Here is a 27,363-nt window from a genome sequence, read left to right on the forward strand (position 1 = left end):
CATATACACAAACTTTGAACAACCAATCCCGTGGTTCTAAAGTACAGCCGGAAACTCTTCCCCGGAATCAAAACAACCGGTCAGGGTTTACAGCTCATGGATCCCGGATATATCGGGTGAAGCGTTGATTTGGCAGGAAGTGCAATGGCAGAGTTCTACGTTAAACCAGGTAAAATCAAAATACATTGAACTGAGTTTTAATTTAAATGGGTCGGAATGTATAACAGGACGTTAGTGTAAAGTTAATAAAAGATCACGATTCGTATTTTACTTCTTTGTGTTTAGTGTTGCTGAAGTTTTTCCGTGTGATTTTATTAATGACTATTGCAATTGGAGGTTTTGTTTTTATTAAATGGGAAGATAAAGGTGTTATAAATGTTTTTTGTTATGCATTTGTCAAGTGTGAGTGAGAAGGTTTCAGCACTGCAGTCTAGCTTCACTGTTTGGATTCCTTTTTAAAGAGTTTGATTTTAGTGTTTCTTTTGAATATATGTGACAGTTTCAGAAACGAAACTTTAAAAAAATACATTGTAGTCAGTTTTGGATCGGGGTTACTTGCAGGTAGGGTTACAAGCTTCTTCTGCTTTAATTTTGAAGTCAGGGGCCAGAACGTTTTACAAAGAGTAGAGTACAGAGGCGTTTTGCGGACTGAATACTTGTGTCGATTTCTTGCGTTTCAAACTTAAACGGTCTTAATTTAATGAGCCATTTCAGTTTTGCAAGGGAATATTTAAATATCTTAGTTTCAGTTACATTCTTTGGTTTGCAGGTAACCAGGAGAGGGGCTGGAATGACCCTCCACAGTTTTCCTATGGCTTACAGACACAGGCAGTGGGGAGCAAACGGAATCTCTTAAATAAAAGAGTACCTCCACCTCAGCTTGACACGTCACAGGGTGAGTATGGTGAAGCCTAGACCTTCATTCGAATGTGCTCATATCAGTCTGTAAAATTGGAAAAGTCTTTTTTTTGTGCCATTATGTTGTTAATTAAAGGTTTTAGTAGTTTGGTACATCAACGTAGCAGGTGAGAGATTGCCATCTGGCCCATCTTGCCTGTGTGGTTTGCTAGTACCTTGATGCTAAATCCTCTGATCCATTTCTTAAGGAATTTCATGGAGGTAGCTTCTGCCACTAGGGAACTAGGTGCATTCTTCCAAAATACTCTGTGTAATTATCCTCTCCTGGATATTTGTCTTCAACACTCCTGAGCTGAATTTAAACTTGTGTTGCAGAGTCCTTGTATTATTATGATAATAAGTTCCTAATATCATGTACAGGTGTTGTTTGGTATTTCCTCACACTATATAGTTTAAGAAATTGAGGAGTCAGAATAAATTCATAGCTCTTTCCCATGCATTGTTTGTTCTAGTTCTCACTCATCTGATATCTAACACCTTAAACTTGTCTATGTAAAGTTTCTCTTGTATGGTGTCTGCTCAGTGATGAATTGTGTTTTGAGTTGTGTGAGTTGGAGTATTTGCAACTTAAATAAAAATCAAAATTTGATAACCTGGATGAAGAAATACAAATAAAACCATGAATGACAGCCTGCCAACAGAATAATTGAAACGACCTCTTTCCTGTTTTCCTGGCATTTTCGTAGCTTCTGTTCCTAGTGGAGCTCCGCCCCCAGTCGTGCCTTCTGCTCCTCCCTTGAACCCATTGGCTCCTCCCCCCTGTGGAGTGGCAACACGTCCTCTGCAATGTCCTGCAGTGAGTCGCGCTGGACCTTCTGACCCTGCAGCTGGAGAAAACGAACCTGATGTTGACGATGTCATGGCACAGCTCAGCTGGGCTCTGTCAGCCTGCAAACACACAGTCAAGGTCAGACGACGACTTTCTGAATGCTTTGTGGAAAACATTTTGCCCTGTTTCAGTATAAATATACCCAATACAAAGTATTGCGTGGTTGCATGTGAAATTTTAAAAAATAAATATAAATGCCATGGTCAATGTGGTGATGGAGTCTGCTAGCAGAATCTGTATATTACTCTGTACCCATATAGTGCAGGAGCTGTGAACTCCTGCTGAATTCACATGCTAAACTCTAACCTTCACGCTTGCTTTAGCACAGATGCTTCTCCCTCCCTGTACTGCACTTCCATCTTCTGTACTAAACTCCCTGATGGGGAATGTTTATACAAAACTTTTGATAAGGAAGGAATGTTTTAAGTGCTTTCTGAGTCCTGGAGTTTCTTGAGAAAGCTACCTCAAAGACAGGAGGGGGAGGGTGTGGAGAAAAGTATATATAAGCTGTGTAGAGCCATTTCCCCTCTGAGCAATACAACAATAAGCCTGAAATGTGTTGCTCCTTGTATGCATACAATAAAACTTGGCTTGACAAATGGACATATTCTGCATTTCTATAGAAAATATCACATTAATATGTTAATAACATTACATGTTATTTTGTGAAGTGAGTCTTGATTGGATTGATCAGAGCCTGAGACACTCTCTCTGTTTGCAGAAGCAAGTTTGTGATGATGTCGGTAGGCGGTTGAAACTTTTTGAGGAGATGTGGAGAAACGGAAAGCTGTCCCTTTCTGTAAAGAGAAGAATGAACCTTCTTATTCAAGGTATGAGAGCTGTAACAGAAATGTGTTCACACCTGTTGACGTGCATTTCTAAATCTTCCATCTCTTCATCCACTTTTCATGTATACGTCGGCAACATGTAGAATTTAATTTTCATCTTTCGCCTTGATGTGCGATTGTATTTTTGTATACTTGGCAGTGAAACATTTGCACCTAATCCTGTCCATGGTGGCACTTGTTGTTTTACAGAAATGAAGAGACAAAACTGGGACCTTGCTGATGAGATGCACCGCTCTTTGATGGTGGATCATGTTAATGAAGTCAGTCAGTGGATGGTAGGAGTCAAGCGGCTCATTGCAGAGATGAGGAATCTGCCCCTTGAGGCTCTCAACAACGAGTCACAAGAACAGAGCTCAGAAGTGCAAACAAACGTCAAAACTTCATTGGACTGATAAAAATAAAACAAATGTACTTGAATGGAGGAAGTTTTTTCACTTGAAAAAGTATGGGTTCTACTTTTTTGGGGTTAGAAATTGAACCTTGAAAGCTCCTTGAAAAACCTGAAGCTGCTGTTTTTTTTTCCATTTCAGTCTGGTTTTGCAGGTTGCACATCATTCCAAATGCTATCGGATACTGTAAAATATCTTTGTTCATGAGGAAAGGTGATCTATTTCTCTTTGCTGTGTGGTTCCTCACATCATTATCTGTCATCTCTTGTAGCATGTAGCCATTTTATGAGGATAAAAATATTCTTTCACTTTCACATTTTAGGAAAACAAGTGAGCTTATCTTCCTTATTTTGAGTTTATACCAGCTTTTAACTAAAATTTTGCAACCTATGTGTAACGGGCAAGTTCTGAAACATTTCCGTTGTTTAGACCACTGACTCTCCTGGTCATGGAGGGCATCCGTGTCTTCTGGCTTTGTTTCCTCCTGGACTGTTAACGACTTTGTATGACCTACTTGTCTTACTACTGTTTAGTCTTTCCTTGTTGAGAATTCTAAGTGACCTGTAATATGTGGTAGACTGTCGTCCTTCAGGACCAGGAGTGAATATTACTTCTCTAGTCCCTTCTCTGTCCACTTGGAGATAATGTAAATGAATATTTAGCATAATATATAGGCATTTAGCATAGCAGTACAGTGAAGTACATGGATTGTCATCTTGCTTGCCTCAGTATCCATTTGTTATAAAGAGGGTTGCCATTTAAGCTTTTATTTTGTCTAAGCTCTGGTATAGACAGTAGATTCCCAACACAAACTGGTCATCATGTCTGTTCATTTCCAGTTTTGTATCTGGTGTATCATGTCATGACATAAGCAATCCTCATTATATTGTGTATTTGTGTCTTACAGTATTATGTTGTATCATAACTGCTCACTGAAATATTTGAGAAATATCCTTTTTTAAGGGCTTCCCCATGGTTATTTACATTTTTTGTTCAAAATTAGGCATCTTTTCAGTCAAATGATCAACATGCATACAAAAAACGTAGAATAATGTTGTGTACATGCCTGATGCTAGATTTATGTATTGAGGAAATGGTTCTGAAATATTCTGTGCTGGATGAATACTTGCATTAAGATGCTTTATCAAATTATAAGAAGGAAAACATTTAATAAATCATTAATCAATAAATCATCAAAATACAAACCTCTAACATAACTCTTTCTATTGCTCAAATGCTTTATAGAGCTTTTATAAGAGATGCCCAATATTTCTTAATGGTTAATTAAGAAATATCAGTACATTAAATGATCAGTTGAAGTAATCCTGATTTGTTTTTCATTCCCATTAACATTTGATATAATCCAGACCATTGTCAAATTCAGTATGAGCCTGTTCATGTTTCTAATATTTTTAATGTGTATGTTGATGCATTATTTTAGTTCTTTTAAAGATGCTACAGGTTCAGTTTCAAGGAGAGAACTATTTTTTTATGTTGTAAAAGGTTATATGATTGAAAACACACTATTAGCATAGTTTTGGTTGTAATTCCAGAACCCTTAGTAATGTTATTAAAAATAATGCTCCAAAACTAACGAAATGTATGCAACAATGTAAAAAATACTTTCAATTTCTTAAGTCACTGCTCACATGTCGTTTTATCTTAATTTCTACATCTTTGGGACCCTTTTTGTTGCAATGGAAATGGGTTTTATTGTTTTACTTTTACCATTACAAAAACGATTGCACTTTATTCCAAGTATTAAAATCTATTTCTTAAAATACTTGCCGACACATTTTTTTCCCTAAGAATTGTTTTCTCTTACTGGAAAGTTAGCGTTAAGGTCAAACATTGAAAACCATTGCTTGACATTCTCTGTTATTTTAATCTTCAACTTAAGGTGATGTATCTTGTAGAATTCAGTATTTTAATCATAAAATGTTGACTCCCTTAAGTAAATTATCAATTAATGAGTTGGGAAAAGTTTATTGTTTCTAGCAGTTAAATAACGAAAGAATATTACTATTATATACAATTATTTATATTCTACTATTATAGGACAGTTTTTGCTCGTGTATAATTTTAGATATGAGGTTCATTTTGTTCACTTAAGAGTTACAATGTCTTCTGTGTAGAATTTTGCATAAATGACTAAGACGAAGTCTGGACTTATCTATTATCGCACATCAAGTGACAAAAACAGGATGGATGTAGAGATTTCAGATGGGATGCACGAACAGACAAAAGGAGACATAAATGAGAGAGGAGATAAAGAAATTCGGTATCGAAAGTAGTTTATGGTAATGGGAACGTTATAATGTACTGTTTTTTTAATATGTACGTTTGAGCAAATATGCTATCGATACCATTCGTGTGTGGTCGTTCTTCCCCAGATAACGGAAGGTTAAACACATAGGTACTATGAAAAAGAGTTTGTTAGAAAATCCTATGTATACTAAGCATTAAAACAATGATAGATTCAAACACACCGACTAAATAATGTACAAGATGTCTCTTTAAGAGAATGGCTGCTGGCGACTTCGGCCCAGGCTATGATTTTTCACGTGTCTAAAATGTCTCTTCTGATTTGCTTGCTGACATTTATCCAGCTACTGGATTGGTTCGTTGGTTAGGCAACAGCGGCGCCATCTTGAATGAGGATGATGGGAAGCAAAGACGTCTGCAACAGGCCGTCCTATGGATTCAGGAGGTAAGATCTAACGCATTAAACAAACTGTTTCCAGTGACTGAGGACATATAATGAGGTGGACGAGTTTAGGGATGAAAAGCGAACATTTTACAGGGTGTTTAGAGTGTTTGTGTGCTGCAGGATGCAAGGTTGCAATAAGACTTCAGCTCATTGGATACTTGTCGGTGCCCGAAGTCAGTATGGAGACACACGAATAACCCAGATTTTTAATTGGGAGGGAGTAGCTGAGGGAGCACTACTTTCCGGTGCTGAAAGGGGAATGTTTCCACTGAAACGAAACAAAATTGCAATAAAATCGTTCACTTCAGTTGTTAGTTATATTATGCACTAAACCATGCCGAGTAAAGGAGAGGATCATATTGCAACCATAGTTTTAACTTTTAGTATGCAGGTCCCGTGTTGGAAATGTGGTCCACGTCCTATTGATTTTGATAAAAAGCCCCCTGGTGTATCTGCGTTACTGTTATCTTGACAGCTGTAATTATTCTAGTGTTATTTCTTTACTTTTGTTTCCACGTGCGTTGTCTCTAACCTACATAGCTCATTACTACAACAATGCTGAAACAAATGAAACCAAGCTACTTGATATTTTTAGCCTCATTGTCTCAGAAAGCAAATCTTTTCACTACAAAAAAATCGTTACGTATTTACAATACGAATTAATGTGCCTAACTGCAGTAGTAAGTTCCTATAAAATAATGTCATTATATAATTATCGTCTGTCAAAAGAAATACAGGTGTGATTTACCATCTTCAGTATATTTACGATTTATTGTCTTATTTTTTAACCCTATGCAGTCGTCGTGGAATAAAATACATTCATTTGGCTAACATTTTTGGTGTTATGACGAGCCTTTCAATTCTGGAAAAGCGTTCTGCTTTTTATGATTTTCTGCCTGTACAGTTTTGTACCACACGATCGCTGTGGCTTTTATAACGCATGCGATGTCCGTTTTTCGCGTGCATGTGCTGTTTTGAATGTGCTTACTTTCATTTTGACAGGTACAGTACATGTCCAGATGTGACTACAGTATGAATCGTTTTGATTTTCTTTTGCTGCTATAATATATTTTTCACTATTGACTGATCCTCAGAGCCTAGATCTTAATACGGTTCCCTATCATACAGTATGTACTTAAACACAGGTGAGGTTTCTCATCTTTGGAAGTAGTCCTGTGTTGTAGCCATGTATTCATCACCGTACACTATCTGGCCTTTGAAGTGCTTTATGTGAAGCATTTCCCACTGGAAGTGCATGTGTACTGTCTTATAGTGGTAGTCACAAAGTGCCTCCAGGAATTCACAAAGACATGCCTCTATTCCAATTCCAATAAATGATTATTTCCATTAAAATGAAACAAAATAATGACTTTCAATTGCAAGTCAGATATTTTTTTTCATATTTGCCATATAATATTCTGTGCTTGTTATGCAATAAAGTGCAGTTTTTGATACTGTCATTCACAGCTTCCTCCTGGAGTACAGAGGACACTAACTAGTTTCGTGAGGAAACTTCCTCTGACCCCTGTATGGATATCAGGAGCCAATTCATGAATCCTGTCTATTTTAAGTCTGATGCTGCCCCACGTACAGATGGTGTTTCATGGAGTTTTGTGACAAGATCTAGATTTATTTGCAGTTCAAATGCTCTACCAGTACTGCAGTTTAAACACTTTGCATTAAGTAAAGTTACATACAGTAAGTACCCAACTTAAATAAGTCTGTGACAAGATACATAGGCTCTCAATGTCAGCTCTACAAAGTTGTGTTTGCCGACTGAAATAAAGCCCTTGACCCGTGATACCTTGGTCTTTCTTTGGATCCTCTGTTGTCATTTGAAATGCATGGTGAAAATATCAAAAGGGTACTTTACTTATACTTGCATTAAATTGCTAGGTTTCCACTGTTGTTCTGTGTCTGCGACTAATGCATGCCTTTATTTACACCTACACCTAAATACACCTATGTATTTATTTATTTTTATTTATTGTGTTTGCCTTTTGTTTTATAACTATTCTGATGTCTGTTTTGCTTGTCTTGGGGTGGACTGCTGTAACACATCAATTTCCCTACGGGATTAATAAAGTATTATCTATCTATTTGAGTAAGTTTAGACTGCCTTTGGAATTCTTTCTTTTGTTTTCTTTCATACTTGTTCTTTATATTGGCTGACATTTGATGATGTGCATTTGTAAGTATGGGATGCATTGCCATTCCAGGTGGGGGTGGAAGGGATAGGGATTGAGATCTTGGAATTTTCCATTTGGCGTTTGGCTGTTCTGACTGTATACTATTTCATGATATGGCATTAAACTATAAACAAAATGTTAAAAATCATATTAGACTATGTCAATGCCTTACTTACTAGGGTTACTTCCAAGGAACCTGGAAGCTTCAGTATGGTCTGAATTCTATTGGCTTGTGTGCTAACCAACACTGGGCATCAGCACATGATCCTCCTCCTTTGTATATTACTTTGGCTCCCTGTGGGGGAAAAAAAGAGTGGACGTGAAAGTTCATTTGCCTGTGAATAAACAACTGAGGTATCTATCTCCAGATTATTAACCTATTGCATGGGTATAGCCCATTAATATGACATTCACAACTTATTACACTACTGAAGACCAGACCTCTCACTCTTTTGTTTGTACAGCACTACATCTGGACATATGTGCCAATCAATTAGAGAATTATAGTCTCTGCTTGTTGAAATTTATAAAACTGACTTAAACACCTTTCCTTTCAAAATGGCTTTTATTGTAGAATCTTGTATTTTGTTCTTGGTTTAACTGGGTCAATTCAATGTGTTTTTTTTTCTCTTTTGTTTTACTTTGGTTATGTGTCTTGCGTTAGTGCTGTTGTATTTTGAGTTTCTTACGATTGCCTCGAAGCAAAATGTTATTATTTACTGTTGCACGTTTATCATTGTAGCCTGCAGTAATGGAGGCTGTTTATGAGGGTGCAGAAGTCAAGATAATAACAGAAGATGTGGAAGGATGTTATACCTTTATGGAGGTCTCATCACCCAAAAGGAAAAAGAAGAGTAAAAATCATGGGGAAAATGCAGAAAAAGCAAAAAAGCCAAGGTATTGCATGTGATAAAACCATATAGCCTTTTTATATATATATATTTTAAAGTACACCATTGATTTCTGTATGTAGATAAATATTCTTTATAAATATAACTAGAGATTATTTTAATGTAACCTCTTCCTAGTCTGAGTGTCCGTGGGTTTAATTTCCACAAAATCACTCAAAGCTTTTGATGGTTTCTTTTTATTTTATTAATTGTATATTCGATCACACAGCAATTGTCCTCAATTTTTAATCGTCTTGCTTTCAGGTCAGCATACCTGCTCTACTACTTTGACATACATCAGAGTATGCAGCAGGAATATCCCGACATCCCTCAATCAGAAATCAATAAGAGGATCAGTGAAAGCTGGAAGAGACTGAATGTAGCAGACAAAGGCTATTATTTGGAGAGAGCCAAGCTGGAGAAGGAAGGGATTGATCCAGTGAGTTAATTTTGTCCTTATTTTGCTGCCTGACCACTATATTAGCCTTTCATTTTAATTAAGGTGGCTGTCACCTCCACCCTCCTGCTTAAACTGTAGTGTTTATGTGCATACGGTGAGCCTTGCCTGAATGATTACCTCTAAAATTCCTGGTGATTTTTAACAATAAATGGCACAAATTAATTCCTTATTTATGTGCTTTGCATATATTTATACGATTGAAGCCTTCAAAATTCTGTGACATTTCAATCATTCACAGCACTTAGCTAGTGGTCGTACTTACACAATGAATGGCCTGCAAACGGATTGATGTGGACAAACATGCTGAAAAATTAATGACTGCTCAACGTTACATTCCCTTTTTTTCTCCCCCCCCCCCCAGAATAACCAGATGGCTGGAATTTCAGCAGACGTCCCAGGTTTCCGCAAAATCCTGCCCCGCGCAAATTATTATATTTTACCAAAAAGTGCTGTAGCAGACGAAAGGGCGGTCAATCAGGTGGAAGTCTGTTTGGAGACCGAGGCTCAGGAGCAGCAGGAGGGCACCCCCATTCCTCACACCCTCTCTCACGAGGCCCTCTTCTCCCCTATGGGCCTCGGCAGCGAGGTAGAGCTGTCTGAGCAGTGCATCGCCATCGAGGCACTGAGTGGTGAGACGGCTACGGCTCTCACTCAGTCTGGGGCCCTTCAGGAGATTCTGTCCCAGTACTCCGGGGCCAGCCAGGATGGAACAGCTACAGGGTTTGTAGTGAAAGAGGAGGCAGTGGAGATGACCGAAGGCTATGGAGCGGTCAGCGTGCTCATCGAAGAAGCGACTGTCACCAGCCCGACTGTGCAGCAGACTCAGGAAGAAACCCACCTTGTCACTATCATTCCAAATCAGGTTTGGCTGGATTCTGGGGGGGGGGGGGCAAATTATTTTGTGCTCAGTAAATAGGGCCCTCCTAAGCTGTTTCGGCACTGGCTGTTGTTTGCAATGACTTTTGTGGCACCACCAGGGGTGGGAGGAGTTTAGGCCTGTACCGACAAGCCAACTAGGCTGTGATATTATTTAGAAGTAGTTCAGTCCCCTGTCTAACACAAGAATCCTGTTGTTTGTATTGAAGGCCTGCGGTGCAAAGGATTGGAATAGTTTGATAATGTATGCTTGGGCGCATGCCAAGTGGTGTCTTTGTCCCTGCTGTGGCCCAGGTGTTGCAGTGATTTGGCTTAAATATTGATTGGCAGATTCAAAGTTAGTCGCCATAAAAGTAATTGGCAATTCTACATTTATTAAAAATGACTATGCCTATTTAAAAACGTGTAATATGCCTGACCGACTTATTAGAACTACAGCAGAGACAAATATTGAACTTGGCAGAACTACTAACATGCCGTATTAGAAAATTGAATCGTATCTGAGCATGTAGGATTAGCCTACAGGTTAATTTATTATCTTCTCCCTCACCTCAACACAGCCTTCAGCCATCTGGATTCATTAAGGGCTGGCACTACGTAAGAGCCCCGTGGGTTCCAGATACCTTTCATAAACTTAGAAATGAGCTTTCTCATTGCTGAAAACCCACAGAACTATCTTGATGGGTTTTCAATCCCTAATACAGTATATCAACAGTACCCAAGGCTTTATGTGTGAGAAATGTAGTGAATTATGCTAATCTTTTGTGTCACAACTCATTTTTTTGTTTCAGTAAAACGAACCCTTATGTTATTTAGGATATTAATAGAAATGATGAAAAGTTCCAATTGCTTCTCTAGGAGCTGGTGGATACCAATGTCTCCGCTGGAACCAGTCCACTTGTTATGGTTCCTTTGAACACAAGGCCTGACCCAAACCCAAAACCATCCTTTAAACTGGTCAGTTTATTTATATTCACTCTTTTTTTGTCTGACTTAAATTAAAATTGTATATACAGCTATATCTGTATTTTTTAATATGATAGAAGTACTTAACAATTCGTGTGATTAAACATTTTCTCACAAATTGTAAAGTAAATACCTTCTTCATGTTTTTTTTTCTATGAATGGCCAAAACATTTTTTTTTAATCAGCAGGTGCCATCTTTTTGAAAACGGGGGTGCCACATGAGTTGTAATTGCTCCTGTGCTCCAGTGTGGTAATGACATTAAAGGTTCGATGCAGTAGTGAGGTGACAGTTATCTGGTAAAGGGTTTGTAAAGGCTTGTGATGTCTTTGTGTTGTAGTCGATAAAATACACCAGGAGGGGGAGAGGAAGCTGTCAGACCCCAGGCTGCTCCTTCACCTATGTCACTCGGCACAAGCCCCCACAGTGTCCTCAGTGTGGAAAGCACCTGGGTGGGAAGTGGGTTCCCAGTGTAAGTCCAAATCTTTCTTTCTTCCTGCCTGGGCGGGGTAGAAGAAAATCGTATTAAGGTACAGCACTTCTGTGATGCATGCACTTTGTGTCGAGTAGCCTTTGGAAGAATGCCATCTTTGATCTTTGTGTTCTTAATATTGTTTATACAATAAGCCATTAAAAACACCTTATCTGATTGCCTCTTTGCAGAAAAGGCCTTATTATAATTTTGTATATTTGTGGATAGAAAACCTAGTGGTTTGTGATGTGTCAGTAAGGTGGTGCTGTGTGGGTTTCAGAACAGGTTAAGCCCTGGCGCATTCCTCACTATTGTCCATGCAGAGGTTCAGGCATACTAGAAGCAGGATTCGAGATGCTTATAGTTATCATAATATGATCTTTTTCCAGCAGTGACTTCCTGTTTTTTATAGGTAAAGTCTTTACTTGAGTCTAGAACCTCATTAGGCTGAATCTCACTGTGGTTTCTGTAGTGTTTAGCAGTCTGAGTTTACAGTATGTAATACTGCCTTGGATGGGATGCAAGTCCATTACTCAGCATTGCTGGGAGAAACTTGTACCCATTTACACAGCTGGGTAGACTAGATTATTCCTCACAGGTACAACAGACGTTTCTGCGGTGAGAACTACAAAACACAGTCTCCAGTTAGGAGTCTAGAATCCTGGCCAATACTTTAATCTTACAGTTGCTAACAAAGTGCCACCCTTTCAAGCGTTTTGCGGAAATGGAAAATGCGTTGGCTTGTATTGATCCCAACTGATGGCTTCTCTTGCGCACTGTTCAGCAGGGAAAGAAAGCCCAGTCCAGGGCAACAACAGCAGCAGCTGCAGTCAACAGAGGCTCTTCCCGAGAGCAGCAGAAATGTGTTGGTGAGGTCAGCTCACCACCTCTGGAGTCTTCTGAGTCTGTGACGCAGCTTATTGTGGCAGCGTCCTCATGTGACACTGACGCTAAAGCACAGTGGAAAGAAATGCTGGCAACAAGCCCAGCCGGTACAGTCTGTGCCACCCAGTGCAGGACAGAGGGAAGTGACTTGGAGAGTGAGGGAACCAAAGATACTGGAGTAGAATGGCCTGCAATTAAAGAGAAGTCAACACCAGGGGGCACCAGAAACAAAAGTCCAGCCTTAATGCTTCCTTCGACAAAGAATCCTGCAATGTAAGATACCACCTTTAAGCATAGATCTAGTAATTTACTTTCTTACTGTTATTGTAATATTCTAATATATAATATACATGGGAATATTTTATGTTTATCCCTCATGTGGAATATTTTATCAATTTGAAATTTGTCAGCTATACTTTAAGGTCCTTATTTTGTAATTATTTTAATTTTTTAGATGGAAGACTGGCCTTTCATCTGTAGGGAAAATTGCCCCCTTTCAGTGATCTAAAGAGATTAAGAAAATGGTTAATCAAATTGTCAAAATTTGAAGTCTGATCATGTTTGATTTCTCACAGTAGTTCTCCCGTTATAAATGTCTCCAATATGAAGACCAAAGTGCGAGAGAAGTCTACAGTAATTGGGTCAAAACGTCCAATACGAGCCATTCTCCCTGCTCCTACTCAGACAGGTGAGATGTTACTGATTATTTTCTTCTTACTTGGAGTTGAGTAACACATTTTAGAATATTGTTTGGGTTGGAGGGGTTTGAAAAATAGTGCATCATTATGTGAAGTGTTGCATGTTAAAGAACTTTTGTTTTATATGCGCATTTATTCCTCTGTCTTCTGGAATGTCTTTGTAAAAGGCTTCTATTTCTTTTAACTTTGGTAGAACAAGACTTTTGGGTAAAACCTTTTGAAACTCAAAATACATTCAGAAGAATTTAAAAAGAAGAAAACATCCACATGATTAAGATTCCACTATGCAACAAATCAACAATCAGAATTAAATTATTTTCCCCGTTAACAGGTCCTGATCACGGTGCTACTTATGTCCAATGGGTAGCTCTGCCTCCAGATAAAATGAAGGATTTAGAAACACCCAAGAATAACGGCAAAACAAGTAAGCTTTAACCTTGAGCAGTGTGAATTAGCCATTGCCATTAATGTGTCTTGGGTATCTGTCTTGCATGCAACCAAACTATGAATTAAAGATCCTTTCAAAACCATAGGCTGACCATGGTATAGCATTCTGCAGACTTTCTAAACGAGTGGCACTGACAAAACTAAAAGCAAAGTCACGAGATATTGAACATAACACATTGAATGAGTATTGCTAACCCTATTAATTTAAGCCATTCACTTCTGAAGTGAAAGCATAAGCAGAATGGAACGAACTTTTACCTGTTCCTTTAGAGCAGGGTAGCTGTAAGTGTTGCCATGATTTTGGTGAACAAATTTGATAAATGCTTAACACAAGGTGGAGTATATTCTGAAACACTGTTGCAGCTTTTGCATTGTTTTTCGTTGTAGATAAATGCTATAAGTTATGATTAAGGTTGTATCAGTATATTTGTTTCTATTCTTTTTTATAGCAAAGAGGTCCTCTGTAAAGGTGTCAGGACTGAAGCCCAGTACATTGAAGCAATTAGGACATCCAGTCAAATCAGTGACTGAAGAACAAGTGAGATGATTTGCTTCTTTGAGTGAATTGATGTATTAGTACAATTTTTACATTTTCTCTCCAAATACACATTCATGTGATTAATATATAGAAAATAAGTCTAAGATCAATTAACATAATTAATAATGATGTTTTGTCAATTATGAGAATGTGAAACAGATCAGGATACTTTCTTATCAAGTCACTTTCAATTTAATCTTTTGTGCACCATGATTCCTACATTTTTCTGAGGTGTTGTTCCATGTCTTTAGGCTCTTCCTAGTCCAATCAATAGCAATTCAAATGCTTTGACTGAAAAAGGAGTGAAGATCGTGTCAGTGTTATCTTATAAGCAAAGTCCCATCACCTCTCTTGTAAGTATTGTCTTAATGATTCCCATAGCCAGTTTCGCCCCAGCACTTACCATTCAGTCATGAACATAAATTACATGACTAACAGGGTCTTACATGGTAAGACTTACTGTATATTGAAACATATGGGGAGCTAAAATGTTTCTAGGCAAATATTTGAGAGCTACAAGGTATTAGAAAAATGAACTCATTTCCTAACTTCCAAAGTGTAACAGACAAATTATTGTTTTTTATTCAGCACTTGTGTTTTATTCTCATCAGGATCTTGGGTTATCAACAGCCCGTGGACGAGGAAAGTGTAAAAACCCCTCCTGTGATTATGTTTATAAAAACAGGCACAAACCACATATGTGCCCCAGCTGTGGGTGGGACCTAACCACGGAAAAGAAACCCAAAATGTTTGTAAGTGTGCCCTGAGACTGTTGTCTATAATTCTGTTTGTTCCAATGTGGGTATGACATCTTTAAGTTGTAGTAACAGTCAGTAAAGACAAAGGAATTCTCCCCCTCCTCCCCACTTAATGTGGGCTCATCTTAATGAAAACACCCTCTTTTGATTTGCTAGTGAATCACTCATTACCTCAGCTAACAATGCTTAACCTCCTGATATATATCTGGATCCTCTCACTAGAATGCAGGGTGTGTATGGTGTGGCATACATAATAAAACAAAACATTTTTTATGGCAAAGAGTTCTGCCCATCATGTTAATTGGGCTTGAAGTAGCTGGCAGATCTAGCCTTTTAATCATTGTCCAGGAGTTTGCTGCTTTGTTTCAACAAGGGCCACAAGTGGCCCTTGCCTATAGAGCTCTGCTTTACTTTGTGCCAGAGAGAAGAGACAGTGGTCTGGCCAAAAGGGGTCTGTCACTGATTCAGTGCATATTGTGAGGAAATAATGTGGCTTACAACTGGAATTCTTTCTGAAATCTTCTCTATTTGACATGAGTGTGTGTATCAGCTCGGAGACAGAATTTCAACCTTATTTCTAGGCAGGCACGCTTCAGATGTTCTGGAACATAGGTCTCTTTTGCTGTTTACCATCATTATGCTGTTGGGAAAACAGGGATTAAATGAGGTTTTAAAAGCTTTGGAAAGCTAAGTACATAACAGATCGGATGTTGAGTGGATTTGGTTTAAACAGGGCGGACTCTGAGAGCCTGTGTTTGTTTGAACAGAACGTGCCTGTTTCTGTCCCTGGCTTGCTGGACCCTTACCAACCCCTGAACGCTGCCCAGAAGGAGGTGCAGCGGCAGTCCACCCTGCAGCTGCTCCGTAAGACTGTGCTGATTCCCGAGAGTGAGGCCGAGCTGGTGGAGGCCATGGCTCTTATCCAGGAGCTCAACAGCACCCAAGTGGTCCTTTCCACAGCCAATGAAGAGACCATTGCCATTGAACAATCAGGATGGCCGCGCTATTACGAGTCTTCTGCCTCCCAGTGCTTGCTCTGCAACTGTCCTCTCTTCAAAGGCGGGCAGAAGTGAGTCCCTTATTTGGCACCAAAGCTTGGGACTTGACATATGCTTAATGGTCATGTTGAAATATTTTTATTTCTTTTAGCAGGGTGGTTGCAGTGTATACCATTTCTGTGTCATGTAGACTTTATAGTACTTAAAACATGGTTCATAAATCTGTGCTAGTGAAATGACTGGAGATATCAGAACTGATGTGATTATTGTGGTTTATAAGTACAAACTGCAAACTTAAAATATAATTTTTCAATATTTATTCCATTAAAAAGCAATACATTTATCTCTGCCTGTTGCTGATTTTTAGTACGTTGACATTTTTTGTGTGAAGTGTGTGAAACTGCCTTCTCATCTAATTGCTCATTTATCTTGTTTTTTTTGCATTTTTAGCTCAGTAGCTGGACAAGAAGACTGTTGGCTGTTGACTGACTCCCACATACAAACTGCCACTGTTCAGCTCAAGATTTGTTTGAATCCTCAGTGTCTGGCACTTCATAGCTTCAGTGACATCCATTTAGGTAGCAGACTGCATGATGCCTATCAGTTTCGTTACAGTTTCTCAGAGTTGTAGAAGCTGCGTTTAAAAAAAATTATTGAATGAGATTAATTTTAACCTCTGAATTTTATGAAAAGTGCCGTGTAATAAAACGTTTAAGTACATCTAATCAGTGTAACATATCTAATAGCTCAGTATATTGAAATGCAAGTTATTTTACCTGCTGTTTTAACCTTAGGAGTTAATGTTTGTTGTTTGTGTTTGTAGGTCTCTTTAATGTTGGCAACAAGCTGTTGGTGAGCATTGATATTTTGTTCAAGATTAGAAATCAAATCAAAATGGGGCACAACCCAAAAGAAGCTGCACTACTTATTCTGGAAAATGTTCAGAACCAGCCAGGTAAAAGTACACGGCATAAGGTTTCAAAGCTGTTGGTGAAAATGAACAATGATGTATTTTATCTGGTTGAAAATACTAGTATTATGTGTTTCATCAGTTGTTCTCTAAGATTTGATTTGATTCGTCCAAATGATTAATCTATTCTTCAAGAATCTCTGGTCATTAAGTTATTGTTTTTTTCCTAATTGTTTCATTATCAAAATGAATACACCGAGTAAAACTCAAGTAAAATTAGGACAGCACTTGGGCTTTTCGATTTTCTTTCATATGGAACTGTCCTGGGACTGCACAAAGAAAACTTTTTTATAATGTCTTCCTCTTGTACATCATTGCGAATGACACTTTCCAATGAATGAGGGTTTCTGGTTGATCTCCGGTGGGGATTTCTGATAGTTCATGTATCAGAAGGTGCCCTGATTGCCTGTTTCTTTCCCAGTGAATACTCTGAATCCCAGTGAACTGTCCCACATTCTGGAGCTGCTGTGCAGTGGGTATTGGGCCTTCGAGTGTCTCACTGTCAGGGACTATAACGACATGATCTGTGGGGTGTGTGGCATTGCTCCAAAGATGGAGATAGCACAGAGGAACACGGATAATGTCCTCCATCTGAAAAATATGGAGGTAAGACAAGAATAAATGGAAATGAATTAGACTATATTAGTTAGTCCAAATTGCTGGTTTTGAACTTTTTTGTTCATTGGTAATTACTTTCTATTGCATGCCTGTATTTTTTTTCATAAATAATATCAACATGATGAACTTTAAAGTGTAAATCAATTAAAATCCTGTGTTTATGGTTTACCTTTTTGTTTTGCTGTCAAAATGACTCCAAATAGCATAACGTAACCTTTCAATAGAAAACATTAATTTTTGTTTCCTTTTCCCAGTTTACATGGCCAGATTTCCAGGCTCCTGATGAAGTCAATGTGGATGATTTCTGGTCAACAATGGAAAGTGAAGCAATTGAGCAAGCAGCCTTCCCCTCCAGTATCCCTATTACCAAGTTTGATGCATCTATCATCGCACCTTTCTTTCCTCCTCTGATGAGGAACTCCGTCATTATTAACACTGAGAAGGACAAAAATTCTTCTGATCAAGCAGCTGTAGGTATGAATAGAAATTCAGGAGGAACAGCGGATACAGAGCTACAGAAAACTTGTGTTTGGGGAAGAAAGTGTTATTTGTTTATTTTGTGATGTCTTTACGTCACCATAAGCAAAAACTTATAAAATCATTTTATTTTTGCATTTCATGTATGCTTAAATTTGACTTTTCAAAAGAAATCATGTCTGTCTGACTGCATGTATATGTATTGTGTTGCATGGAAGTGAGTAAAGAAGACGTATATGAAATTCTTTTTTGCTTTTTAGGTAACATTGCAGCCTTGGTGAGATTAATTCATGAAGGTACTTTCAAACCAGATCAAGTGAATGAGTACAGCAAAGAGGAGCTGAGAGATTTTCTTCATTATTGCAGCATTCCCAATGAACCAGAAGACACAGAGGTATGAGACAGTCATCCATCTAGGTCTTTAATATTACCACAGAATCAGCAGTTCTCAGTTGTTAAGGATTATGTTTTTCAAGAAAAGGCTAATGGATAACTCTGAAACAGTCCTTTTATTACCAAAAACATCATAGAATCAGTTATGGGTTGTATAATACAATATTAAAAATGTTGTACTGTGATATTAGTATTGCACACAAAAAATCTGATTTCTCATCAGTAATTCATTTCTAGAAAACACAAACATCACAGTTATCCCCACTTGGAAGGATTCCTTTTAAAACAATCCAACAAAATCACATTTACAGTAATATTCTGCATTTTGTAACTGCAGTTGCAGCCTCTACATAGGCCTCCAGAGGTTTCCCATTCCCTTGAATTTTACAGGAGATAACTCATGGAAGGCATTCATTAGTAGCAGCATGCATCATCCTGGTTAAGGACTGGTTGGAGAGCTCTCCAAAGAATGCATTGACATCCATTGTCCTTCACACATTGAGTGATGCCTATAATAAGAGTCTACAAAAGGCTGAAAGTACCTATTTCCACCAAAGTAATCAAACCCAAATTTTGTGATTATTTGTTATTAAAAACCCACAATCCAATCTATAACTTCTCTTATAGGCTATTTTTGTTATTTTGTTATCTGGGATATGAATAAATATGGAGGGCACTGCATATGTGATATAGAGTACATACTATATTATACATCTGTTGTTCCTGTTACATCTTTTGCTGTACCTATACACACAAGTAACATAAACTGCAAGACAGATTTTATAAACGCATAGTATTGCAATGCACACTTTCAAAATCACTTAGAATGTCATTTGTCATTAAAAACAGCTGTGATTTTGTAGTTTTCCATTTTAATTAATGTGTTTTGGTATGCATAACAAATGTCTAATTAATATAAGCAGTGAACATTAATATCAGATAAGAAAGATACAAATTATATCTTGTGGTTTTGCTTATCTAATTTATACAGTACCTGAAAAAACATGTCATGGACAATTAAAGTAACTTCGTACAATTAAAACATGAATGTTCTTGTATATGTAAATTATTTGCTTTTAATTCTGAATGATTTGTTTCTTCTTGTTTTGGTATTTTAAGTGTACCAACAATAAATGCATGCTACTGGTATTTACGATTTAATACTAGCTAATGTGCTCTAAGACCATGTGTTTGGGGAAGGTGCAGAATAGTGTTTAATATCTTATTGATTTATTACCAAAGGATTATGGGTTATAGTTCCTACTGCAGACATTACCATTGTACCCTTGAACAAGGTAGTTTCACTGGTTGCTTCAGGCCACTGAGGTGCATAAATGTGTAACTATGCATCCATTCTGGAATGGAGCCTTGTACACTTAATGCTGTGTAAGCTGGGGTGTGCCCTAGTCTGCTGAGCCTCTAGAATCAAGTGAAGACTTTATTTATACAGTATCATTTTAAATATTTTTTTTCCTTTTGCTGTTTTTTTTATATTCATATAAATGCAAACACTAATAAGGTGTTTTATTTTACCTTTTGATCAGGGAAGATCAATATAGTGCTATTCCATTGTACTGTGACCCGACACATTGATGCAATTTCTTCAATCAAGTGTTTTGAATAGTATGAAGAACAGCAGATGGAAGCAACGACTAAACCTTTTTTTTTGTTAAAATGATACTGAATGTGCTGGACAATAAGGAAAGGTGAAACCTGAGCTGAGGTGACACTGAGATGAACTAATTAATCTTCTTAGTTGGCAAGGGTAATACAAAAGGCAGATGTTCAGGGTAAAAAAAATGCTTTGCTGCAGATGGAAGTACACTACAGTAACATAAACAGGGGAACCCAGTCTGTTACAGTATTTTGAGCAAACACATTAAAACAAGGTAGGCTGGGAAAATCAATCAATCAGATCAGGAATTTCTAAAATAATTGTTTAAAAAAAACACAAGTTCATATTGTTAACACTCCACTGATGTAACAGGGAATTAATAATGCAAGACCTTGAAGATGAGACACAGTGTTTTGAAGTTCTGAAATAAACTGAAATCCAGTGTAGGGAATGTAAAACAGGGGATGCATACTGTATAGTGGACAAAAAATGGAAACACCTTGGTAAAAGAGTAAAGTAAAAGCAAGGACTTCCACACATGTGTGGCCCATGTGTTGATTGAAGAAGTAACATCGCAGCACACAGCGTGTATTGAAATGTTGGATTGGTCTAGATGCCTGTAACCATGGCTAGCATGGCTGCAAGAGAAGACCCCAGTGACTTAGAAAGAGGGGTGATTGTTGGGGTGCATTTAGCAGAAACTTCAGTGCCCATTACAGGAAAATTTGATAATGTTTCATGAGCAACAGTGATTAAGGTAATGGGAGGATGGAATTTCCAGTGGAATCAGCTCAGTGCATAGGGTAGAAATGCCTACTTCAGGATCATGATATCTGTGCATTTATCTTTAGTGTAAGGCAAAACATATGGAAAATTGTAGCACAAGCGGAGAGTTTCATCCGAAATATTCTGCTGAGAATACTCCACAGGGTAGATACCATAGTCAGGTTCTTTTGATCAGGTTATTCTTAGTCATCAATTTTGATATGTAAATTCAAGCCATGCATGTTCCAGGATATTGTTACTAAAGAGACTTCAAAACATAGGACTGGAGGATCTCCCCTTCTCTGGAAGATGGGCATGTGTAACAAAACATTGAGTATTAAGTAGTATTTAATAGTAGTATAACAGTAGTATTAAGCAGGAGAGAAGAATGTTCTGCAGTTAATGTAAAAAAGATATGATCATATCGAGATCATATCCAAAAAGGCAAGTAAAACTTTTTTAAAATGGTTTAAAAATTTAAAAATAAGTTAACAGCAAGTACTTAAACACTACAAAAGCAATCTTGGAGAGCATGAAATAACAGAATTATACTAAGAGAAAGAACTCTCTGCAACCCAGCAGTAAACCAAGTATTGTAGTAAAGAATAACATCTAGCACGATCCCTTGCTTATTTTGTGTTTTACTGTTTTTGTGCTTTGTGAATAATTCCAAGCATACTCTGGAAAAAAAAAAACTCTGCTCCAAAAATGAAGCTTTCTGCTTCAAGTTCTGTTTTAAACAGACTGGATTGGATGCTATGTATGAAAAGAGACAGATGATGTCTTTGGCTTGGCCTGGTAGAGCAGAACGCTCTGCACAAGAGCAAAACATTTTTTGCACTCTACTGTGGCTGTAATTCGGTAAGAGCAGAGTGAACCTCTGTCATTTTAAAGTGGCACGCTTAATTTTTTTAGCTGCCTGAAGGATAAGCTGTTAATCAGTTTAGAGAATAAGTTTATAGATGTTGGTATTTTATGATGTTATTATCGATGTGGTTACGTCACCCGGAGGATATCCACCCGCTTTCTTTACTTTTCGGGCAGATAACTGAGTAGCTGCAGCCATTTACTCCTTTACAGTTGCTTCAGCATTAAATGGAGTTTTTAATGAAAGTTCGGGAGGAATGAAGGCAGCCACGCTCATTCGACACAGCTGCTGCAATTCTCACTAATCCTGACGTAAGCAACCGGTCTCCATATATATCAAACGTCACCCTCTCCTCTTCCTCGTTCGTTTTCTGCATCCCTCCTCCACCCCCTCTCCACCTTTGCAGCTACCCAATTGGTCGCATGGGGGTCCTATCCTCCCCGTCCAACGGCCGGGAGGTTGGCCCTCAGCCAAGCGGGTTACGCCAAATCTCCACATCCCAATAAACGATTCTAATTTCTCCCAAGATTTCGGCTGCTGTCATTTCTCGTGAACATTAGTGAAGAGACAGGATTTCGGAGGCAACCAACAATAAATTGCCACAGAGTGCCCCCTGTGAGTCACCACTGGACAGTCCATTGTCTGCAATTGTAGCCTGTGTAGGAAGAAGCTGCTACCTCTCCTTGCCATTCTGTTGTTTGGAAGGGGGTGACAGTCTCTATTGCTAATTAGTTGGGTTTGTATGGGCCTACATAACAAAAGGTAGTTATGAAAAATACCCTACTCTGAAATTTAACTTCAATGTTTTAAAAATAAAAAGTCATGTAGTACGAGGTCCTCTTAATTATGCAGCTTTCTGGGCTTTTACCCACTGGAAGGTTTTCCAGGCAGTATTTTGATACCAGTAAAAATGCAATTTTTTCAATTTGTTTTGGGTCATTGTAAACCATACAGTTATATTTGAAATCGCAGAACTGAACATAATCAAAGCCTTTATTTTTTCTGAGACTGGAAAAATGTTTTTGGATAGCAAAATGAGTCTTTCTCTAGCGTGTGGAACATTTTGAGAATGTTCTTTTCATTACTGTCACTATTCTGATTTAGGAGATAGCAAGTGACCTTAAAATGCTTAGAAGTGACTTATTTAGTTTGCTAGTTCTGCACTTAAATGCTATCAGGTTCTCTGAAATCTAAACATTTAATTAGGGACAGCTGATGGCAAAACTAACTTTTCCTGGTTTTGCCATCTCTTAATACTTTCCTAAAGATGTCTCTTTTTTCTGCTTTTTCAGAAGCAAATGGGAATGGCAATATGTGCTCTCTATGCCTATATCCAGAATGGCATACTGACAGCCAAGCAACCTCCTGCTCACCTAACAGCTGGGAAATTATACAAGATTTGTCCTCACCAGGTAATTTAATAAGTGTTTCTACAAATGAGAGCTCAGGTAATTGAAGTAGAAGTTGAACCAATTGTTTTTGGTTTTATTTGGCCAGTTTAGACTTTGAAAACATTAATATGTCTTTATCATATTCTAATTTTTGTTTTGAACTACAGCCAAATTTATGTTAAACTATCTTGAAATTGTCTTTATTGACTGTACCACTTGACAAAGTTGGTAGCTCTGTCAGCATGCATAGGCTGCAAAGGAACAAGTAAAGGTTTGTTCCATGGGGGGGGTTGAGAAACACGTTTCGGCCTTCTTCTTCAGCTTTGCTTCTTCAGGTGTGCCTCTTCGCTCCGCAGCCGAAACGTTTTGTTTTTTCTATTTAGCGTAGAATTAACCTTCACCTGTTCTTTTGTACCACTTGACTTTGTTGCATAATATTTCATATTAGGGTGTGGGACTCACAAAATACTACCAACTTCAATTTATAACACTTCTAAAAATGACGTGAAATACTCGAGTATCAATTACCTTCCGAATGATATTTCTTTAAGATGTTCACCTCATCACTACTCGTGATGTGTTTTCAACTTTGCTAATCATCTGCTACAGGTATATTCTTGTGGAATGTGATTTGTTCTTTGTAAAAGATACCATTTCTGTCCCTGTCTGTAAGGTCATTTGTGGCTCAAAGTACATTGTACGAAGAGAAACTGCCCGTGACCATGTGGATCTGCTGGTGTCCTCGCGCTACTGGCCCCCAGTGTACGTAACAGACGCTCCCCGGCAGGTGGCTGTTTGCACAGATGTCCGGTACCCTGAACTGGCAGCGCAGATGTGGGGGAAGAACCAGGGTTGTTTCTCGGATCCCATGGCGGACCCAGAGGTCAGTATACATTTAGAATTTTACTCTGTGCTGTGGCTAAGTGTAATGTTTGCTCCCCAATTTCCATAAAACTACCTTCCCATCATAGTCTTGCTTAAATGTCCAAATAAACTGAAGTGGTCCAACTTCACTGCTAGGATTTTTTCTTTTATTTTAATTCCCTCCCGAGGTCATTGGTTAGTTGTTGAGCTCTTTCAGCCTTTTGGTTTCTTTTGAATGACAGATGCCTTATGTTGTTGTTGTTGTTGTTGTTGTTGTTGTTGTTGTTGTTGTTTTTGGAGGTTAAGTATAATTTTCTGCATGAGATTTGCATGTTTTCCTAAAACTGAATCAACAGAATGGCAATAATGTTGCTTCCATTTGAAATAAATGTGAAATCAATTTATCACCTTTGTATATTCCTGATTTCCACATTACCCATCTTTTAGTAAATTTCATAGCTGCCATACCGCAAAACTCTGAAATAGTGTTTTGTATTTTCAAGCATTCATTTCATACTTCTTTACAGTATGTATCCTGTGCCGAGCTGCAGGACCAGCAGTACAGTATGGACATTTCTGGGGCTGAAAGCTCTCTTGTGCATCCCATCACAAAATCTCCATCTCGTTGGGTCGTACATTCCAGGGAGGACCTTGAGGAGTCGGGAGACCCCACAGCTCGGAACCACTGCCTCTCACTGTGCCAAGAGCTGGAGCCCTACACGTCTGTCATTAGTGGACTGAAAGACAGCAAGACCAGTGCTGTCCGACAGAAACCCTTCGCCTTTGACAATGCAGCTTACTATTACCTCTATAACCGACTCATTGATTTCCTCACCAGCAAGGACATTGTTAACCAGCAGATAAGTGATATCTTGCAGAGCTGCCAGCCAGGGGAAGTGGTGATTCGAGACACTCTTTACCGCTTGGGTGTAGCACAGATCAATACTGAAGTGGAGGTGGAGGAAGAGACAGTGCTACCAGAGTAGAACGTTTTCCTTGTCCTTTCTCTATTTTCAATCTTTTAACAGCAGATTACTTACACAGCCATCAAATCCCCTTGTATGTTGGATCTTGGGGATATGCGGTAGAGCATGGGTATTCTGCAGTATAATGTTTTGGTGCAGCAAAATAGTACTTGATTCTAGCTAGTAAGTGATGGTGGTTAGATATTCAGGATATAGAATAAGAAAACATTCTTCATGCATCGACATGTTCCATTGTCATACTGAGCAAATGGCTCTGTAGTTCTTTCTTGCGTTTACATTGATTTGGAGCTCCTTTGTTGTTTGTGCTTTGCAACAATGACCAAGCTAAACCAATAATTCTTTGCAGAAGTTTAACCACCTTTGTGAAGCAAAGGAATAGAAGACATTTTGAGTCGGCACACAAAGCATACAATGTGTTCTGGGCTGTTTCCACACTCGGTACAAAGAGTGTTAAACTTGTGCTTTATTCAGACAATAACGGAAATGAACCAGGGTGCTGCCATAAGTTATTATTAAGATATGTTGTTAAGGAGAAGGTTTGTGCAGTGATTCGCTGCCTAAATCACTAAAAGAAATGTCTTCTTAAAGAAATCTTTTGTAGTTATTGTTGATAATTGAAAAAACACGAAGTTTAGTGATCATGGAATTCTATTTAAATATTTGAAACACCTGACTACACTTATGTCTGCAGCTGGGCAGGAGTACCTTGCAATACTGTACTGGTATGCAGTAAATCTTTCTTTAATATGTGTATTTTTAAACATTTTACTTATCATTGCATCAGTAGAAATCATTCTCTTTAAATTAATTAAATAAATATGTAATTTTCTTAATCTTTCCTGGAAAAATTGGAAGGTCACCTCCTTAATGACTTCAGCATTCAGAAACCAACAGTTCAGCACAATGCAAGGCTAAAAACTGTCATTTATTTGACTTTACTATTCTTAAAAGCAGATATGTGATTTATTTGTAATAGGATTAAATTGTGGTGACAATTAAAGTTAAGATCTGTCTTATCTGAGGGTTGTTTTGTACCTTTAATTCCTTGTTATTCCATTTCTTCTCAGTTCTGTCCTTCCAGTCCCTTTGGCCTACATGATTATTTGGATTTGCTGTTTTGAGAACCATGATAATAGGGTGTTTAAAAATTGTTAAATGCACTGTATGAAAAAATGAAAATACTATGTGAATATGAAATCTGTACAGGTAATTATATCTTTGGACTGAATTTATGTTAAAACAGCTTGTTTTGTGTGAAACTGACAGAAATCTGGTTTGTATTCATTGTTTGTGTATCTGGGTGCGTTAATATTTATTTATTGTATTCTGAATATCTGTTCCTAGCTGTTGGATTCGTGAGAAGCTGTGAGCTGTGGCTCCTGTTCCATTCAAGAAAAGTAGCATGTTTGGGCTCTGTTACTTTGCCTCCATATACAGGCTTTTGGATGGATGCTGAATGCTTACCATCCCTGGACTACAGGCATGGGTTTGTTAATTCATCTTTATTCACAGGTCAGAGTGAATGCAATTGTACCTTCCATGAAGGTACTTTGTACTTGTTTTTATATTACAGTGTTGTGCTGTTGTACATGAATCTGTAGGCCAAGTGGCTGCGGTTGTGAAAAAATAAAAACACTCTTGGCTATACAAACAATTGTTTGTAAAACAGCTTTAGTGTTTGCATTAAAATAAGACTATACGGTATATTGTTAATATTTAAAACTGCATTTATTTTGTTAAAATTGAGACTAATGCACTGCTTGACACAGCCTGATAGTGCTCATCACAGCATATGAGAAATTATTATAAAAATCTACCTTTGAGATATTAATGCTTCTGTGTATCTGTGTAGTTCCAGTATGTGAAGATTTGTATAAAAAGGTATCAATTGATTTTAACTGAATTAAGAACGCAACACACATTATGTAGAGATGATACGAGTCAAAATACATATAGTTATGTATTTCTTATGTTACAGGTTTATATTAGCATTGAAATATACTTGCAAAGTGACAAAAGTGGTTCCTCAAAGGTAGGCTCTGCTTTACCGGAGAACATTTAATGTACCCAGATAGATGCACTGTCCTTTGAAAACCAATGCTGTATAAGTATTGAGTCTAATGTGCTTTTCAGTATCTAGGTAAAAGAAGGATGTCCCACTCACTACTTAAGATTAAAAACATTTTAAAATGTTTTCCAGATCACTTACATGTTACCGTCTTTCTTAGTTATGGGCTTACACAAAGTATTTCCTGTTTTGGAAAGTATGACAAGCTGGGTATAATGTTACTTTAGAAAGAGTGTTTAGTCTGTTATACAAGCTCCTTTATTTATTAAACATGGGTTAGTAATCTCCTGAAATGGAAAGGCATTGGGAAACCTTTTCTTCTACTCCAAAGCAGTGCTGATGAACTGTATTTCTGTAATATTAACCATTTGTGCACATCTTATTTCACACTAGAATGTTTGAAATAACTCCATCATGCAATAGAATTTCTCAAACCCTGTTAGAGTTTTTGATGAATGAAAATATTTTAGTGAATGAAA

The 27,363-nt window shown here is 37.9% G+C and overlaps 2 protein-coding genes across 7 annotated transcripts; both read left to right on the plus strand.

Annotated features, from left to right (window-relative positions):
• The first annotated feature begins 42 nt into the window (after positions 1–42).
• sra1 (steroid receptor RNA activator 1) lies at positions 43–4,767 on the plus strand. The gene is made up of 5 exons (XM_088604346.1): positions 43–169; positions 770–895; positions 1,605–1,825; positions 2,469–2,577; positions 2,785–4,767. The coding sequence occupies exons 1-5, from the start codon at positions 145–147 to the stop codon at positions 2,985–2,987; spliced, it is 684 nt and encodes a 227-aa protein (XP_088460472.1). The 5' UTR covers positions 43–144; the 3' UTR covers positions 2,988–4,767.
• Positions 4,768–5,595: 828 nt separating this feature from the next.
• On the plus strand, positions 5,596–26,643 carry hmgxb3 (HMG box domain containing 3). 6 transcript variants are annotated; one of them, XM_088604351.1, is made up of 23 exons: positions 5,596–5,694; positions 7,162–7,392; positions 8,063–8,237; positions 8,626–8,780; positions 9,038–9,212; positions 9,595–10,095; positions 10,968–11,066; positions 11,414–11,545; positions 12,330–12,703; positions 13,006–13,118; positions 13,460–13,552; positions 14,025–14,113; positions 14,365–14,466; positions 14,725–14,865; positions 15,639–15,940; positions 16,320–16,447; positions 16,693–16,824; positions 17,261–17,445; positions 17,712–17,931; positions 18,195–18,328; positions 22,868–22,987; positions 23,640–23,849; positions 24,358–26,643. In XM_088604351.1, exons 4-23 carry the CDS (start codon positions 8,635–8,637, stop codon positions 24,814–24,816), a joined length of 3,855 nt encoding a protein of 1,284 aa, XP_088460477.1. In that variant the 5' UTR covers positions 5,596–5,694; positions 7,162–7,392; positions 8,063–8,237; positions 8,626–8,634; the 3' UTR covers positions 24,817–26,643. The 6 variants fall into 6 exon arrangements, with proteins under 6 accessions (XP_088460477.1, XP_088460475.1, XP_088460474.1 ...); XM_088604350.1 differs by lacking the exon at positions 8,063–8,237 and adding an exon at positions 6,697–6,839 and having other exon boundaries at positions 5,626–5,694; XM_088604349.1 differs by lacking the exon at positions 8,063–8,237.
• Positions 26,644–27,363: the final 720 nt, after the last annotated feature.

This window comes from Lepisosteus platostomus, chromosome 13 (genome assembly GCF_059453375.1).
Source record: "Lepisosteus platostomus isolate fLepPlt1 chromosome 13, fLepPlt1.hap1, whole genome shotgun sequence".
NCBI lineage: Eukaryota > Metazoa > Chordata > Actinopteri > Semionotiformes > Lepisosteidae > Lepisosteus > Lepisosteus platostomus.

Coding starts and splice junctions, on each gene's coding strand:
- sra1 (XM_088604346.1), top strand. CDS start 145: ATGGCAGAGTTCTACGTTAAACCAG. Junction 1,826..2,468: donor CCTGCAAACACACAGTCAAG/GTCAGACGACGA, acceptor CTCTGTTTGCAG/AAGCAAGTTTGTGATGATGT. Junction 2,578..2,784: donor AATGAACCTTCTTATTCAAG/GTATGAGAGCTG, acceptor GTTGTTTTACAG/AAATGAAGAGACAAAACTGG.
- hmgxb3 (XM_088604351.1), top strand. CDS start 8,635: ATGGAGGCTGTTTATGAGGGTGCAGAAGTCAAGATAATAACAGAAGAT. Junction 9,213..9,594: donor AGAAGGAAGGGATTGATCCA/GTGAGTTAATTT, acceptor CCCCCCCCCCAG/AATAACCAGATGGCTGGAAT. Junction 12,704..13,005: donor TCGACAAAGAATCCTGCAAT/GTAAGATACCAC, acceptor GATTTCTCACAG/TAGTTCTCCCGTTATAAATG.